Source organism: Manis pentadactyla, chromosome 19, assembly GCF_030020395.1.
Source record: "Manis pentadactyla isolate mManPen7 chromosome 19, mManPen7.hap1, whole genome shotgun sequence".
Classification (NCBI taxonomy): domain Eukaryota; kingdom Metazoa; phylum Chordata; class Mammalia; order Pholidota; family Manidae; genus Manis; species Manis pentadactyla.
In genome coordinates, this window is record NC_080037.1 from 24,621,885 (window position 1) to 24,637,691 (window position 15,807).

The 15,807-nt window shown below is 34.4% G+C and overlaps 1 protein-coding gene across 7 annotated transcripts in view; it reads right to left on the minus strand.

Moving 5' to 3' along the window:
* UCHL5 (ubiquitin C-terminal hydrolase L5) overlaps positions 1-15,807 on the minus strand; it is a 61,982-nt gene that overhangs the window by 18,613 nt on the left and 27,562 nt on the right. For 2 of the 7 annotated variants that reach the window (XM_036919674.2, XM_036919677.2), the window contains exons 4-9: positions 12,691-12,816; positions 12,549-12,610; positions 12,340-12,470; positions 11,743-11,806; positions 6,411-6,513; positions 5,468-5,575 (exon numbers count right to left, since the gene is read on the minus strand). In XM_036919674.2, the coding sequence (XP_036775569.1) occupies positions 5,468-5,575; positions 6,411-6,513; positions 11,743-11,806; positions 12,340-12,470; positions 12,549-12,610; positions 12,691-12,816 (594 nt within the window). Of the gene's footprint in view, positions 1-5,467; positions 5,579-6,410; positions 6,514-11,742; positions 11,807-12,285; positions 12,471-12,548; positions 12,611-12,690; positions 12,817-15,807 lie in introns of all 7 variants that reach the window. The other 5 variants (XM_036919673.2, XM_036919676.2, XM_036919671.2 and 2 more) reach the window with 3 other exon arrangements.

The window sequence follows — 15,807 nt, forward strand, 5'->3', positions numbered from 1 at the left end:
TGGATGGAGCTAGAGGGTATTATGCTCAGTGAAATAAGCCAGGCAGAGAAAAACAAGTACCAAATGATTTCACTCATATGTGGAGTATAAGAACAAAGAAAAAACTGAAGGAACAAAACAGCAGCAGAATCACAGAACCCAAGAATGGACTAACAGTTACCAAAGGGAAAGGGACTGGAGAGGATGGGTGAGAAGGGAGGGATAAAGTGGGGGGAAGAAAGGGGGCATAACGATTAGCATGTATAATGTGGGAGGTGGCACAGGGAGGGCTGTGCAACACAGAGAAGACAAGTAGTGATTCTACATCATCTTACTACGCTGATAGACAGTGACTGTAATGGGGGTTTTGCGAGGGACTTGGTGAAGGGGTGAACCTAGTAAACATAATGTTCCTCATGTAATTGTAGATTAATGACACCAAAATAAAAAAATTAAAAAATAAAAAAACAAGAGAAGCCAGGACATTAAAGATTGTCCCAAGTGTGTTCCAGACATTATGCTGAATAAAGAACATCTTCCATTATGTTTACCCATTAAAAAATATATAAAAAATGATCATCTCCATAGAAGCCAAAAAAGCATTTGACAAAATTCAACATACTTTCATGATAAAAACTCTCAACAAAATGAGTATAGAAGGCAAGTACATCAACATAATAAAGGCCATATATGCCAACCCCATAGTCAACATCATACTTACAGTGAAAAGCTGAAAGATTTTCCTCTAAGATCCGGAACAAGACAAGGATGCCCAGTCTCCCCACTTTTATTCAACATAGTTCTGGAGGTCCTAGCCATGGCAATCAGACAACACAAAGAAATAAAAGGCGTCCAGATTGGTAAGGAAGAAGTCAAACTGTCACTGTTTGCAGATGGCATGATATTATACATAAAAAACTCTGAAGAATCCACTCCAAAACTGCTAGAATAACTGAATTCAGCAAAGTTGCAGGATACAAAATCAATACACAGAAATCTGTTGCATTACTGTATAGTAATGATGAACTAGCAGAAAGAGAAATCAGGAAAACAATTCCATTTACAACTGAATGAAAAAAAAATACCTAGAAATAAACCTAACCAAGGAAGTGAAAGACCTATACCATGAAAACTAGAACACACACATGAGAGAAAGTAAAGAAGACACCAATGAATGGAATACATCCCGTGCTCATGGATAGGAAGAATTAATATTGTCAAAATGACCATCTTGCCTAAAGCAATTTACAGATGCAATGCAATCCCTATCAAAATTCCAACAGCATTCTTCAATGAACTATAGCAAGTAGTTCTAAAATTCATATAGAAGCACAAAAGACCCCAAATAGCCAAAACAATCCTCAGAAGGAAGAATAAAGCAGGGGGAATTACACTCCCCAACTTCAAACTGTAATACAAAGCCAAAGTAATCAAGACAATTTGGTACTAAAACAAGAACAGACCCATAAGTCAGTGGAACAGAACTGGGAGCCCAGATATTAACCCAAGCATATATGGTCAACTAATATAAGATAAAGGAGCCATGACCCCGAAAATGAACTAAGATACGATATGAAAAAGAACTTCCAACATCAGCACTCTCAGGAAGACTCATGACAGAAGATGATCAGCAAAAAAAAACTCCAACAAAGATCCACGCACTGTCACAGATGTAGATGCACTCATCCCACCAGTTCCTGGACTAGCCGTGGGAATGAAGAAGGAGATATCTAAGCTGGCCTGTGCATACAGTAAAACAAAAATTGGACTGGATCTATACTGTTGGAACTCAACCAAGAATTAGGAGAAGTGCAAATTGTAGCACTCCAAAATCTTACAACCACAGACTATTTATCGTTAAAAGAACATATGGGATATGAACAGTCCCCAGGAATGGGTTGTTCTAGTTTATCTGAATTCTCTCAGACTGTTTAAGTTCAGTCGGACAATATCCACCATATCATAGATAAGTTTTCACAAATGCCTAAGGTGCCTAACTGGTTTTCTTGGTTTCACTGGAGATGGCTGGTAATTACAGGTATGCTTTGGTTAGGTAACTATATTCCTATTATGTTAATGTGTGTGCACAATTTAATTAGTAGTTTAAAACCTATCCATGCTGAAGTTACTCTACAAGAAGATATGTCAAAGAAATAATCAATCTTCCCAGGTTTTCTTCCGCCTGCTACTTCTATAGCTTTTCTTCTTCCTACCTAATCACAACCTTTAAATAGAACTCGTGCCACATGTCGAATTTACCGAGTATCATAATTCTTCCAAGTGGTAAAGACACCTCAAGACAAATGCTGGGCATAGAAGCCACAGGGCATAAATATGCAAAGAAGTAAAAAGCTAACCTTTTCCAACAATAAGGCTTCTCTCTCACTTACCAACTTAACATTTCCCTGTATGGCCCCGGAAGATGACTGGTTAGCCAGAGACGGGTAAGATTCCTCAAGGGAGGAACAACCTAAGACAGGCACAGTTGCAGGGGGCCATCTGGTGAGAAAATGGGGAGCAGCAGAGGTGAGGCTTAGAACCTCCCCCCTCATGTTCTGAGAGAAATCTTCTGCATACGTGGATGTTTATTGCCCTCGTCTAGCTCGGATTAACACATAGTCTACAGGCACACACCTGATCATCTACATTTGCTCTCTTACAACACTAAACTCTGTTTTCTACCTTTATCTCGTATCTACCTACCACTTCAGCATTTTATTAAAAATAATAATAATAGAGAAATGTGGTATCCACATATAAATCAAGTTTAAAAATCAAATGAATATTCATATTTGAACTGACTGTGTATAGTTCCTAATGCATGAGCAAAACCGAAAGCTTCTGTGATGACTGCCCTTGTACTGTTCACCATGTAACTTATTCACTATGTAAGAATTTGTTCGTTATGCATCAGAAGATTGGAGACTGACGAAAATTAGGCTTGGGGTGGATTAATGATTGTGCATTGAGTATTGACCCCCCTATACAGAAATTTATTGTGGTTAACAACTATTTGATCAATAAATATGAGAGATGCCCTCACACACACAAAAAAAAATATATATATATATATACATACATATATATATATATAAACACACTTCCAATTGTAAAATAAATAAGTAACCGGGATGTAATGTATAGCATAAGGAATATAGTCAAAATATTGTAACAACTTGGTATGGTGATACCTGGTACCTAGAATTATCATGTATATAAATGTTGAATCACTGTGTTGTACACCTGAAACTAATGTAATGCAATACTGTTGTTAACTACCCTTCAATAAAAAAATAAAAAAAAAAAAAAAAAATTTCATCTATTTTGATAAGAAACAAACAAAAAAAAAAAGATAAAGGAGCCATGGACATACAATGTCAACAGCTGGTGTTGGCAAAACTGGACAGCTACATGTAAGAGAATGAAACTCCATAAACAAAAGTAAACTCTAAATGGATCAAAGACCTAAATGTAAGTTGTGAAACTATAAAACTCTTAGAAAACACAGGCAAAAATTTCTTTAACATAATCATAAGCAACTTTTTCCTGAACACATCTCCTCAGGCAAAGGAAACAAAAGCAAAAATGAACAAATGGGACTACATCAAGCTAAAAAGCTTCTATATAGCAAAGGACACCATCAGTAGAACAAAAAGGTATCCTACCATATGGGAGAATATTTTTGTGAACAACATGTCCAACAAGGGGTTAATATCAAAAATATATAAAAATATATAAAGAACTCACATACCTGCACACCCAAAAAGCAAACAACCCTATTAAAAAATGGGCAGAGGATCTGAACAGACAATTCTCCAAAGAAGAAATTCAGATGGCCAACAGGCACATAAAAAGCTCCACATCGCTAATTATCAGGGAAATGCAAATAAAACCACAATGAGGTATCACCTCACACCAGTTGGGATGGTCAACATGGAAAAGACTAGCAACAACAAATGCTGGTGAGGATGCAGAGAATGTGGAACCCTTCTACATTGTCAGTGGGAATGTAAATTAGTTCAACCATTGTGGAAAGCAATATGGAGATTCCTCAAAAAACTAAAAATAGAAATACCATTGGACCCAGAATTCCACTCCTAGGAATTTACCCAAAGAAAGCAAGATCTCAGATTCAAAAAGACATATACACCCCTATATTTATCATAGCACTATTTAAAATAGCCAAGATATGGAAGCAACCTAAGTGTCCATCAGTAGATTATTGGATAAAGAAGATGTATATATACACAATGGAATATTATTCAGCCATAATAAGAAAACAAATCCTACTATTTGCAACAACATGGATAGAGCTAGAGGGTATTATGCTCAGTGAAATAGCTAGGCGGAGAACAACAAGTACTAAATCATTTCCCTCATTTGTGGAGTATAACAAGAAAAAAAAATTGAAGGAACAAAACAGCAGCAGACTCACAGACTCCAAGAAGGGACTAGAGGTTACCAAAGGGGATGGGTGGGGTAGAGCTGGTGAGGAGGGAGGGAGAAGGGGATTTAGGGGTGTTATGATTGGCACACATGGTGTGTGTGTGGGGTCATAGGGAAGACAGTGTAGCACAGAGAAGAGAAGTAGGGACTCTGTGGCATCTTAGTATACTGATGGATAGTGACTTCAATGGGGTATTGGGGGACTTGATAATATGGGTGAACAAAGTAACCAAAATGTTTTTCATGTGAAACCTTTGTATGAGTGTATGTCAATGATATATTTTTTAAAAAAAAAGAAAAGAAGTAATTATTTGCTTATACATACATATATGGCATAAAACAAATAATTATGTTAATGTTGTTAGGAAGTAAGATTTCCAGCTTAAGAGATACAAAATGCTTAACTTCAAGTATGTAGCCCTTTATGTAAATTTAAGTATCAATATGAATTCACACTGCATTTTCTTTTCAAAAACAAAACAGAAACAAAAAATGTACTTCTTAGCTCTTAAAAGGCCTAGAATTAATGACCTATCCATATCACTGGGCATCCTGAGTACTACGTATATCCACAGATAGTGGTTTCTACATACTATTTCCCACAAAAAGTACCCAGGGCTTCTTAAAAATGGCTGATTCCAAGCCTGAAGCATGAAATGTACAAGGTGAGTCTGAAACATCTTTTCCTATTAGAAAGTAAGGAAGCTCTCAAAGGTGACGATGTCTTATCAGAAGGACTAAGGAGACAGCTTGAAGAGGCTCCTAGAGACCAAATAAGGGACAATTTGAGCATCAGTAACAACTGAAGTAAACCAAAATATAAAATAGGTTAAAAATCTGTTCATAATAATACTTCAAAAAAATAAAAAAGAAAGAAACCTCACTAGTTAGTTATCTTTGTAGGGTGCCAAGGAATCAACTCATTATTCTAAAAATGAGTAAATGATAGGGGAAAAGCAATAAAGCACTTGATATACCCTCACTTCAAGATATATTCTCTATATTAAAATATTAAATGAATAAAAAAATAAATAAAACATACCTTATATCTTTTTAGTTTCTGTACTTCTTCTTCAATAAGCATCTGATTTTTGGCAACCTCAGACTGAATAGCACTTAACATATTACCTTGATCTGTATCCATGGGTTCCTCCTTAGGGGAAAGAAAAAGAAATAGCACACCCTAATGATTGAGGCTTAGGTCCGAAATATTTCTAAATGATTAACACAGTACAATTATTTTCCAATTTTACTCTTAGTATTAGTGATACAATACTAGCCTAATAAACTGCAATATTAAAAGATAAAAGCCTTGGGTAGTACCTTCCATATTTCTATATTCTATGATAATACATATGAATTTTTACCTAAAAACAATCTATTCTGTAATATATTGTATTGTTATAATCTCATTAGCTATACAATATATTTGCTTAAAATACTCTTAAGAAAATGTGGTCAAAGGAATGTAAAAAGACTTTGTCTATTACTAATTCTCTTCTCCAATTATATTTACTACAGAAAGGTAATCAACTTAAAGACTAATAAAGATTACATGTGAATCTAAATGTCCCTAATTAATTCCGTGAGAAACATATTCTAACTTGCTTAATTATAATGAAATTATAGTCAATAGTTACTTGCTAATATGTATTCAGCATATACTATTTCTCACCGTTTTAAGGGGTTTATATGTATTATCTCAGTTAATCTTCACAATAACCTTACAACTATACATTCTATTATCTTCATTTTTACATGATGAAACTGAGGAATCTTTAAACATAATAAAATTCATATATCCACTAAGTTGCCAAGACAGGAGCTGAAGCTAGGCACCCCGAATCTAGAGTGTCTTCTCTTAACCACCACTCAAGACACTTAAAAGTGGAAAGAAAAAAAAAGAAAGAAGAAAAGAAAAATCAATACTTTTCCTGAGAGAATAACTAAACTAGAACTTTATATTTAAAAATGTGGCCACAAACCTCAGCAAGTTGTCTTTGTAACTCTGCTATTTTCTGTTCATATATCATTTTTCTGTCAGACACAATGGCCATTAAGTTAAATCGAATTTCACCTTCACTGTATCTAAAAAAAGTTAGAAGTTCATAATGTAATAAGAAATTGTAACACTATTACGATTAAGAGAATCTATTGTGATTACCCCATGATTCTCCAGGATAAATAAGAATCTTCAATTGGCTAACAATAAAAATTAACGTTTTAAAAAAGCTTCCATATATGAAAGAGTACAAATGCAGTTAACAAAATTAGCTAAATTTCATCAATCACAAATACTTTTTAAATATTCTAAAATAAAGTTAGCACCTCTAAAATGTATGAAATATTTTCATCAGTTCTCATACTTCTATAAGAAATATGGCAATTATCATTTACTTATGATCTCAGAAAAAAATCATTAAACTAATACCTCACATTTATTGGATTAATTATACTGTCATCTTGATTGTAATTAACTACATTCCTAACTATACACTTTCTCCGGGTCATGACATAGCTACTTTTAATTAACATATTTTTATGTTTCATTTATACTCTTTTATTATGCACAAATTATAAAATACATGTTACTTTATTAATACAATATGTTTATATCCTGTTATAAAAAATTTCTGAATGCTGTTTTATTTTCACTACTCTGATACCAGAGTACTAGAATGAAACACCTTGTTTAGGGTAGTGGCTGACATTAGAAAAATTATCCATAACACTATGTAAATGATGCTTGATCACGATGAAAACATATAGAAAATGTAAGCCTGTTTCTGCATTAGGTCACCCACAAAAGTTTCTCATACATAATTCTATTAACTGGAAAGAAATAGTACTTAGAACTATGTAAAAACATTGTTTTTAAAACTCTGCTTGTGGGACTTTCATTTTCCTATTCTTCCCACTAAGAAAATATCAAACTAAAAATCCTAGATGTAATATATATTAAAAAGAAAAAAAGAAAAATCCTGAAAGGTGAAGAGAAGACAGGCTAGGGAACCAGGACCCAAGAATGATACAATAGTGAATTTCCTAAGTTATTTTTTTGCCCAATTACCTTAGACCTGGAGCTAAAGAAACCAGCAATCAAGAAATGCCAACAGGCACAGACAAAAAAGCACTAACACGAACCTGCTCTTTCAATCTAAACAAGAAAGGGTCAAACTACCAAAATAAACCTTTTAGACAACAGCCACATACAACTGAAAAAAATTGTGGCCACAATCTTACCTACCAGCAAAGGCTATGTAAGGAACTGGGACATTCATCTCTGCGGGTAGTAATTGCACCTATTTGCAGCATCAGAGGAGACTAAATGGGAAGCCAAGTGGGAAGTCATTGCCATCCAGTGATAAAGAAACTTCTCCAACATTAGTATCGGTGGAGCCATGTAGAGAACAATAAATGGCACCTTACCCTTCCCAGTCAGAACAGTATCAGTGGAAGCCTGGGGCCAGAACTCCTACCCCCACCTAACAGTAACACAGAGCCCCTACCCACCTAAGATGTCAGTGGAGGCAGAGTGAGAAACCTAGACTTCTACTCCCACCTGAAACTAATGAGGCAGCATCTCTGATTTACCCTGCCAGAGCATCACCCATATAAACCAACTAAGACAGAAATTTAAAATAAGATCCAGAGTCTTGTTGTATAACACGCAAAAAAAACTCAGGTTTCAGTTGATAATTAAATCAATTTATTTAATTAGTCACATTAAATATCATGCAAATCTAAACTTGAGTGAAAAAGAAACTCAACAGATAGTGAGATAAAGATTTTAAAACAACCTTCATAAAAAATGATTCAATGAGTAATTATAAATATATTGGAAACAAACAAAAAAAATGGAAATCCCTGCAAAGAAAAAGAAGATGTAAAGAAGAACTAAATGGAAATTTTATAATTGAAACATACAACTAATAAAAAAGTTCAATGGATAAGCTCAATAGCAGAATGGAAGCAACAGAGGAATCAGCGAACTGGAAGATAGAAATTACCCAACAGAACCAGAACAGAGAAAAGAAACTGAAAAAGAGAGAGAGAGAGAGAGAGAGAGAGAGAGAGCACCTCGGGGACCTGTGGGACTAAAGCAAAAGATCTAACAGCCACATCACTGGAGTCCTGGAAGGGGTGGAGAAAAAGGGTAAGGTTGAAAATGTATTCCCAGATATAATGGATAAAAACTTCCCAAAATTTGACAAGAGACATAAACCCACTGATTCAAGAAGCTGAGCAAATTCCAAATAGGATACACCCTAAGAAATCCATACCAACACACCATACCAAAATTTATGAAAGACAAAAGAAAAAATTTTGAGAGCAGAATGAGAGAAACACCACCATATCTACAGGGCAGAAACAGTTTGAACAGCAGTGGATTTATCATCAGATACCATGGAAGTCAGAAGGGAGTGGAATAACATTTTTCAACTACTAAAAGAAAAGACTGTCAATGCAGAATTCTATACACAGTGAAAATATCCTTCAGATGAAAAGGAAATCAAAACATTCATAGATGAATAAAAACTAGGAATCCACTAACAGCAGATCTATCATAAAAGAATGGCTAAAGAAAGTTTTATTTAAGCAGAGAAGAAATGACAAAAGAAAGAGTTCTGGAATAGGAGGAAAGAAGAATAATGGGAAAAAGTAAAAATATGAGAAAAAATACATTTTCTTTCTCTTATGCTTTCTACATTGTTTCATGGTTGACGTAAAAATTATAATACTATCTTATGTGGTACTAAATGTAGAGGAATTATAACAATTAGAACAGTAAATGTACATAAAAGAAAGTAGATTTCTACATTCCACTCAAAATGGTAAAATGTTAATACCAGTAAACTGGTATAAGTTAGAGACACCAATAAACCACCATACAAAGAAATAAACTGAAAACCACTACAGGTAAGTAAAAACACAATTCTAAAAATTGTTTGAGTAACTCACAAGAAGGTAGGAAAAGAATACAGAGAACCAAGAGAAAAAAATATCAATAATTGCATATTAAATGTATGTAACTTTTATTAAATTTCATAAATCTATTATATTCAATTAAATGGTCTACACTCACCAAATAAAAGTCAGAAAATGGCAGAGTGGGTTAAAAAACATGATTCAATATATGCTGCCTACAAGAAACTCACTTTAAATATGAAATGTACGTTGAAGGTAAAAAAATGGAAAAAGATACACCCTGCATATTAATCAACATAAAGCAGAACTGGCTATATTACTATGAGATAAACTTCAGAGCAAAGAAAATTACTAGAGAGAGACATTATATAATGATAAAAAGGTCAATCCAAGCATACTGACCATAAATGTTTGTTTATACACTAAACAAACCTGCAAAATTACACCAAAAACTGATAAAAGTGAAATGAGAAACAGACAGATCCAAAACTGTCCCTACTTACAAAAGACATGATTATCTATGTAGAAAATGCCAGGTAATTCACAAAAAACTTCCAAAGTTGGTGGGTGACTTCAGCAAGGCCAAGCAAGGTGAGTTTGCCAAAATCCCAGGAAAAATAGATACAGACAAGATCACACTAAAATTTATATGTAAAGGCAGAGGAACTATAACAGCTAAAACAGTTTTGAAGAAAAAAAAAATAAAGTTAGAGGCATCACTCTACCTGATTTCAAGACTTACAGCTACAGTAATAAAGACTGTGTAGTACTAGCAGAGAACAGACAAATAGATCAGTGGAACAGAACAGTGAACCCAGAAATAAACCCATACAAATATGCCCAACTGGTTTTTTATAAAGGTACAGGAACAATTCAGTGGAAGGATAGCCTTTCCAAAAAATGGTGCCAGGGCAACTGGACATACATAGGCAAAAACATGAACCTTAACATCACACAATACACAAAAATTAACTCAAAATAGATCACAGATTTAAATATAAAAACTACAAACCTTCCTGAAAAAAGACAGGATCTTTGGGATCTGAGGCTATCCAAAGAATTCTTAGATTTGACACAAAAATACATTTTACAGTAGGAAAGACTGATAAATTGGGCTTCACTGGGATCAACAGCTTTTGCTCTGTGAAAGACTATGTAGGGAGGATGAGGGGATGGCTACGGACCGGGAGAGGGCATTTGCAGGCAATATGTCTGAGGAAGGACTAGTATTATCTGTATTATGTAAAGAACTTCAAAGCTCAACAGTCAAAAAACAAATACTCCAATTACAAAATAGGCAAAAGGCATGAAAAGATTTTCCACATCATTAGTCATCAGGGAAATGCTGACTAAAACTACAATGAAACATCATCACCTGCCTATCAGAAAGGCTAAATTTTTTTTTAATTGACAAAACCAAATGCTAGCAATTCTGTGGAGAAACTGGATCAGTCATTTGTTGCTGGTGGGAATGTAAAATGGCACAGCCACTTTGGAAAAGGCTTTGGCAGTTTCTTAAATCACAAATGCAAAAAAAAAATAGAAAAAAATCACAAATGCATTTACAATATGACTAAGCAATGGCACTCCTGGGCATTTATCCCAGAGAAATGAAAATTTATGTTCACACACAAAAATGTGTACATCTAACAGCCAAAAACTAAACAATCCAGATGTCTTTCAATGGGTGAATGGGCAAAAAAATGATATATCCATACCACAGACTATTATCCATCCATAGAAAAGGATTAACTCTTAATACACCTAACAACCTGGATGAATTTCCAGAGAATCATGGTGAGTGAAAAAAGCCAATCCAAAAGGCTTACATTCATATGATTCCAGGTATATGACATTCTTCGAATGACAAAAATTATAGAACTAGGGATTAAAGATTGTGGGGGGCAGGCGGGGCATCAGGAGAGGAAAGTGATTGTGGCTATAAAAAGACAACATGAGGAATCCTTGCAGTTAGGGAATTATTCTGTATCTTCACTGCATCACTATCCTGGCTGCAACATTGTAGTATAGGTTTGTAAGATGTTACCATTACAGGGTAAAGGGTACACAAGATCTCTCTGTATAGCTTTTATAACTGAATGTGAATATATAATTATCTCAAAATAAAAAGTTTAATTTAATTTAAAAAGATGCTCAAAAACAAAACTCTACAAAATAATTGTACAAAATAACTTAATGCAGATCTGCTTATTAACTGCTATGAAGATGACATTCTGTAGAATTTAGAGATTTTCTGAAATAGATTTCCTAAACAATTAATACAATCAATAATGGACGTTCAATAAGCAATGCTAAAATAACAATAAAAGTTTTTTGAAATGTTTAAAAACCAGAACATTATGTCAATGAAATTAGCTGAACATTTACTTTTGTATCCTTTTTTCTATGACTGGCCTTACTGCGCTGATCCAGTCATCTTGATTGCATGCACCTGGAAAAAAATTCAAAATCATTTAAATGAAATAAAATCAATATTACATTACTTCAAAAGTTTGGCCCCAAATATCTTTTTATAAATACTTTAGCAAATTCAGGAGAGTAAAAATCCTTTTAGCATTTATGTTAAACTTCAGTTCTTATTTTCTTCCTATTGGCAAAAAAGGGGAAAGAGCATTAATGCCACTTGCACTGCCACCATATCGTGTTACTTAGTCAGTGCTGACCAAATGTTTGAGGAAATAATGAGTTAGGGAGTTATCTCAATAAAACTCACAATTCTGTGTAATAAGGGTAACTACCTTCATTTCACAGATGAAGAAACTGAGGTCTAAGAAAAACCAGAGCATATATTAGTATCAAAATAAGGATTTAATTGTTATCTGATTCCCCACCATCATAACTACAAAATAAAAAACTGAAATCCACACTTCAAAATTTAAACTGCAGTGCAGCTAAAACAAAGGTAAATACCAAATATTTTTCTCCTCGTCAAAAGCGAAGTACCAGGAACAGGAACCAGATTACCTAAATCAATCGGTCCTTCTCTTAATCCATCTAATTCATACAGTCTCCCATTAACAGGAACATAACTGACAAAGTGAAAAGCATCTTCTTCTTTTGCTGATGTCTTTGCATCAAATTCAAACATTTGCTGTCTACAGTGAAGAAGAAAAGTAGTGAGAGACAAACAAGCAAAAAAGAAACAGTATTTTTTTAACATAAAGTCTCTTTACCTGGCGAAACTGTTGTGCACTTGTCGAATTACATCTGAATTGCTCAGTGCCAAACCTTTCATCTAAAATAATTTTTTAAAGTAGCCTATTAAAATAAGAATTATCACAAATAAGGCATTTTAAGAATTAAGATTGTACTCACAGCTGCATCAAAACTTTGTGAAAATTCTTTAAACTCTGATAATGTCTCTCCCAAATGGACATCTTGATGGGTACAGTTCAATAACACACTTACTATAGCTTGAGTAGCACAAGCATTATTAATTACCTATAAAATATAAAAGCAAAGACAGTATCAATTTGCTAAAAATTTTTAAAGAGCAGCTTTTACCTAGTAATAATGACCCCCAAAATATGAATAGTTTAACACTTCTGTAATTCCTCTTCTGATATTTTGTACTCAACTATCTTATAATTGATGAATTAGGGAAAAGTAACAGAAGATCTAGAATCCAATTAGTAATGCTGCTGATGCCTTTTAACATGTATTTGATCTGAATCACAGTTCTTTAGTAAGTTTGGAAGAAATATATTAATGATTAAAGGAGACTTTATACAGGTGGTTAACTAAAATTTCGTAAGACATAGTACTCCCTTATCTTGGGCCAAAACCATTGGGGATAAAATTACCTGGGAATGGTTAGCAGGAGTGAAGTCAAGAGAAGTTAAAATATACATTCATTCACACATTCTTTCAAGAACATGACACATTAAAGATATAATATAATCCATCACAGAATTAGAAAAAAACCTCCTTCAAAACTCATCAAATTGTATACATGAAATATGTGCAGCTTTTTGTGTATTTCATTAAAGCTGTTTTCTCTTCAAAAAATAAAAAAATTGTGGGTACTGATATTTCTCTTTCAATATTAATGATTTACACTGTCCATGATTTATCACAACTCATTTTGTGTGTGTGTGAAGATAGTAATGACCGTGTGCATGGGTGTAAAAATATATAGTAAGGTTTTAAAATGAGTTTAGCGCCACCAGGTGGTTATGCTATACATAATAAAGAATTACAAAAAAAAAAAAAGTGCAGGGCCCTTCATTCAAATATTTACTGAGCACCTACTGAATGCCAGAGATTGTGACAGGTGATCAAGAGAGATCTGGTCCTTTGACCTCATGAAACTCACATAAAAATCACATTATGTATATTTCTTTAGGAGAACTCTAACTTGAGCTCATGTTACAAAAAACTATCCGCAGTATAAATTACATCTGCAGTCCCCAACTTTTTAAATCAATTTATACAGAATGTTCTATTATATGCTCTGTCTTTTAACATATTTTTAAATACAGTTAGTAGTGTTTGACAGTAGAAACTACGTTACACCAGAAGGTCACAAGTACGGCTGACCCACAACCTTAAGAGTCTGATTTGAGTTCCTTTGCAAGGGCATACATTCTTTACTTCATTTGGGCTCTTCCATTCCCTTTTTTACACACAACCTGATTCACACATTGGTGTTGCCAACCTGATTCTGCAACCATTTGACTTTGCAATCTCTGGGTTAGAGAGGAACTTCTTTTCATAATTTAGACAAAAGAACATGGTAGATGCACAGATGAATACTACTAAAATAGCTTAGTATTGCACTATTAGTTATTGCCAATCTTCATGGAGTCATAGATATAAAATAAATTAATAAATTTTTATTATTTGTTAATTAATTTATTAAGAAAAAAAGATTGAGAATGAACCTGTGGGTACCCAAAGGGAAGCTGACACTAAAAAGAGAGTAATTTAGACAGAAATTTTGAGAAGAATTTCTGCCTTGAAGAATTTAAAAAGAAAACACACAGGAAAAAAGTGATGAATAGAAAACCAAAATAATGATGATGGAAGAAAGCGTCTTGGTCTGGAGTTTCAGAAGTTATGAATGGGAAATTAGCGTAGAGCTTTGAAAGCGTGGTAGGACCTAGAGAACAAAGAAGGAAATTCATTCAAGGAAGGGAGAGGGATCTGAACAAAGGAAACAAATTAAGATGACATATTTAAGAGACAGTGAGCATACTGATTTGTATTAGTATGGTTACAATCATAACAGGGGTTCATTTGTTATCTTGCAAGTCACTGACCTTGAACAATTAGCACTGCACCCTTTCTTAAAAGGGAAATAACGATAAAAGTAATGCTTCAAAGGATTCAGTTTCACACAATTTACAGGAAGGACTGAAGGTGACTGAAAACAGAAACAAGATCAGCTGGGTTGCTACCCTAATGCCAGTATGAAATAATAAAGGGTGATAGATTAATGCAAGTCACACGATCACACAAATTATACCAGTCAGAATTCTAGGAGTCAGGAATATAACTAAAAATTTTAAAAATTAGAAATAAGGGAATCCTAGTAATTACTGTATTAGCAATTTTCTAAACAGGCTAAAATGGAGAAATTTCAAAAAAAATATTAACAGAATTGAAATAGGGCAGGGACATGGGACAAGCATCATCATTACTATTCCTGCCTATGATAAAAAATGCTAAGATACAAACAGTGTAGTAAGAACAGGAGGAACTCCATCTGAAGGCTAAGATTCCATTTTAAAAACTGGGGAGTTAGGAGGTAAGATTCCTAACATATTCTTTGGTAAGCAGACAATAACCCATCCAATCTTAAGGGAGGGGCAAGCAGTTTTAACTGATATGTTCCCCGAGCTTGGGGGAAACCAGTGGCTTAGAGAGTAACCAGATCAATAGCTTCCTTGTGTTAGGTTTATCTTACATTATTATCTAGAGGACTGACTGTGGATGGTAACATGTTGTCTCTCACCAGAGAGACATGTGAGAGACATCATGAGACCACAAGTCAAGCCTACGCTCAACAATCCCCACACCCACCCTTTGCCCCACTCTTGAAAGCCTTATAAGACAGAATCCTAAGCCTCTAAGTGCACCTCTTCTCTGAGGATGCCTGCACTCCCTTTCCTCAAGTGTGTACTTTTCAATAAAGCCTTCTCACTACTCACCTCACTGCATTTTGTCTCTGCACTCTTCAGAGGTAAGCATCTTTGTTACTTCATTATTTCTATTTTCTATACTTTAGCACAGGTATTCACTCTCTGTCCTACTATAGCTTCTTTGCTCTCTCTGCCTGCAAGGCAGATGCCATTCCTGGCTACTCTCGCTTTAATGAATTCCTTCCTTACCTACATTCTTCCATTCTACTCAAGAATTCTTTCTCGTTGAAGAGTCAAGAAGCCTCCCCTGTCCAGGCTGTTTCACCTGGTGTGCAGAGAGAGACCTCTC